The following is a 2,455-nucleotide window of genomic DNA, read 5'->3' as shown; positions in this document are numbered from 1 at the left end:
GGTAATAAAAAGCATCTCTTTAAACAGTGTTCGTGCATTCAGTACAAGGAGCCCAAAAGTGGCCTTCAAAGGCTTTTGGCTAATTAACTTGCTGTTTGGTACCCTTTATAATTTACGAAGAATGATATCGGAAGAAGTTATCCTCGTATTGTTAGGAACAGACTATCTTTCTTCATATCCATCTAGCGCGACGCCTAAAAAAATAGAAGTACGAGAAACGGTTTGTATACGAGGAATACCCACCACAATTCTCCATTTACCCTAAAAAAAGATATGCCGTTAACGCCAATGTACATGCTTTCAAGTGGTCCCTTCTCCTCACAGAAGCGAACAATTGATTTTAAACAAAACCATCGTTTATTTTTTCGTTTCTAGTGAACTATCTTCTCATCGAAGCTCTGGAACGCTATGATTACTTCTATGGCGACACGTACGTGATAGAGTGCCCAACCAGGTCAGGGAACCTTATGCGCCTGCGCGATGTAGCCCTTGAACTGAGCAGGCGCGTGGTATCTTTGTTTGTGGCCGATGAGAAAGGAAGGAGACCTTGTCACGGAAATGACGATAGATACGCTAACGACGCACATTGGGTCGATCTGGTGTTGTTTTACGAGTACTTCGATCCTGAAACGGGACGTGGATGCGGAGCCAGGTACGTTTGTTGTGCCAGTGAACATGGCTTTTTATAGAGACGGAGGCTTTACTTGAAAACTCATTATTTCATGTTGAGGCACTGTAGGTGTAGAGATCTTTCGCGCGAAAACATGATATCTTCACACGTGAAAAGATCACCATTGCTATGGTTGCGTAATAATCGCGTCGTTAATTGTTCTTCGTATTAAAGGACTACAAAACATTAAAGTGAAATGATTTGGTATTTCATAGATATAATAAACAGAACATTACATGACCTCTTGGAGATCCGTGTTGAAATTAATTCATTCGAAGAGTAATTTCATATCACCCGCCCGGCCATGTAATATCCTCTGTTAAAAACACGGAGGTCAAATTTCAGTGGAAGTGGCTGGCCAACGGAGAAACAAAGGAATTGGACTGGAAATTCCGGCTACTTACACCTTTTACCACACAAAGCCTTCAAACATAAAGAAATTGGTATAATTAATAAAAAAAAGAAGGTAGAGCGGATCTGTAGATGTATCGATAGTGTCAGTGTTTGCATTTATAATGAGCTGTTACTGTGACTGTGATGCTGTTCTATAGTTGCAGGATTAAAGGATTTTCATCCTTGTTGGTCTGTTTCGCATTTATTTTTTTGTCATGTGTTGACATTTCTTCGTTATATCGGGGTATATTTTATGTTTGGGCTTCTAGATTGTGTTCGTTATAACGAAAATTTCGGTATATCGAGGTTCTGTTCCATACAATTTACTGTAACTTTGGCCGGGCTGAAGAATATCGTTCGTTACGAGGACTTCGTTATATGGAGTTTCGTTAAATCGAGGCTCTGCTGTATAGGTAATCACATAAATTTGGGTGCTGTTTGGCATAAATGATGGATTTTTTTCCCAGTGTCTCTTTTCTTCCATTTCCCTGTAAGAAAAATCCTCGCAGTGTGCAAAACCTAATGCAGAACTCCCATGGACACTGCCACTCCAACTCCAACTGTAACCGAACAGATATGCCGCAATCGCGAAAACTACATCAAATTCAGTAGAGGGAGGTGCCTTGTATTGCTCCAAATGATGCGATGCTTTGTTTCAGCCAATTGAAATCCTTGCACGTAATTCAATGTGTATTTTTCTGCACTTCCGGTTATCTACCCATTTTCAACTCGGTATACCTTTTAGGTATCCCGAGTAATAAGAAAGTATGAAAGTATATCCCATCATGCAACCGAACTTGATCAGATGCTGGTTCATGGCTCACCGTTAATTTTTTTCTCTTTGCAGTCACCAAACAGGATGGACAGCTCTTGTGAGTCGGCTGTTGGAAAAGCTCGCCAAAAGCCGCTGACATCATTAAATACATGCAGTATAAGTCGATTGAACAAACCAAAGTCTTTTCACAGTTTTTACACTGCGCATGCGTTTTTCCGACTTGACATTCTAGACAATAGTTTGCTAGCATGAGTTTCGATAACAAAATAAAATAAATTTATAATAGTTTCTTGTAGACACAACAATAGTGCCTGCACTGCCTGTGATTAGTAACTTAAAGTGGCTCAAACCAGTTTGAATACTTTCAAGAGAACGTCTAATTAGAAGGATTGACACTTCCAACACTTAATCATGTAACAGAAATGTTATGGTACCGTGTGAAACATCAATTATTGCTGAACAAGATGCAGTCATTTTTGTGACGTAACAAATTACCATGGCAACAGGAAAGCCTTGCAGCATAAACATCCTATATTTTGTCTTTAGTTGCTCATATCTGAAAAACGAAGCCGGTGACCCCGATTTTTTATTCAACAAAAGTGATCACCAGGCCAAGA

General features: G+C 39.8%; 1 protein-coding gene across 2 annotated transcripts in view; it reads left to right on the top strand.

The window, feature by feature from the left end:
* The window catches only part of LOC138047010 (uncharacterized), a 17,261-nt gene extending 15,124 nt beyond the window's left edge, over positions 1-2,137 (top strand). For both annotated transcript variants that reach the window (XM_068893673.1, XM_068893672.1), the window contains exons 12-13: positions 376-652; positions 1,911-2,137. In XM_068893673.1, coding sequence (XP_068749774.1) covers positions 376-652; positions 1,911-1,974 — 341 coding nt within the window. In that variant the 3' untranslated portion in view covers positions 1,975-2,137. The remainder of the gene's footprint in view (positions 1-375; positions 653-1,910) is intronic.
* Positions 2,138-2,455: the final 318 nt, after the last annotated feature.

This window comes from Montipora capricornis, chromosome 4 (assembly GCF_036669925.1).
Source record: "Montipora capricornis isolate CH-2021 chromosome 4, ASM3666992v2, whole genome shotgun sequence".
Taxonomy (NCBI): Eukaryota; Metazoa; Cnidaria; class Anthozoa; order Scleractinia; family Acroporidae; genus Montipora; species Montipora capricornis.
The sequence above is the reverse complement of the archived record's forward strand: the minus strand, read 5'-3'. Positions and strand labels throughout refer to the sequence as shown.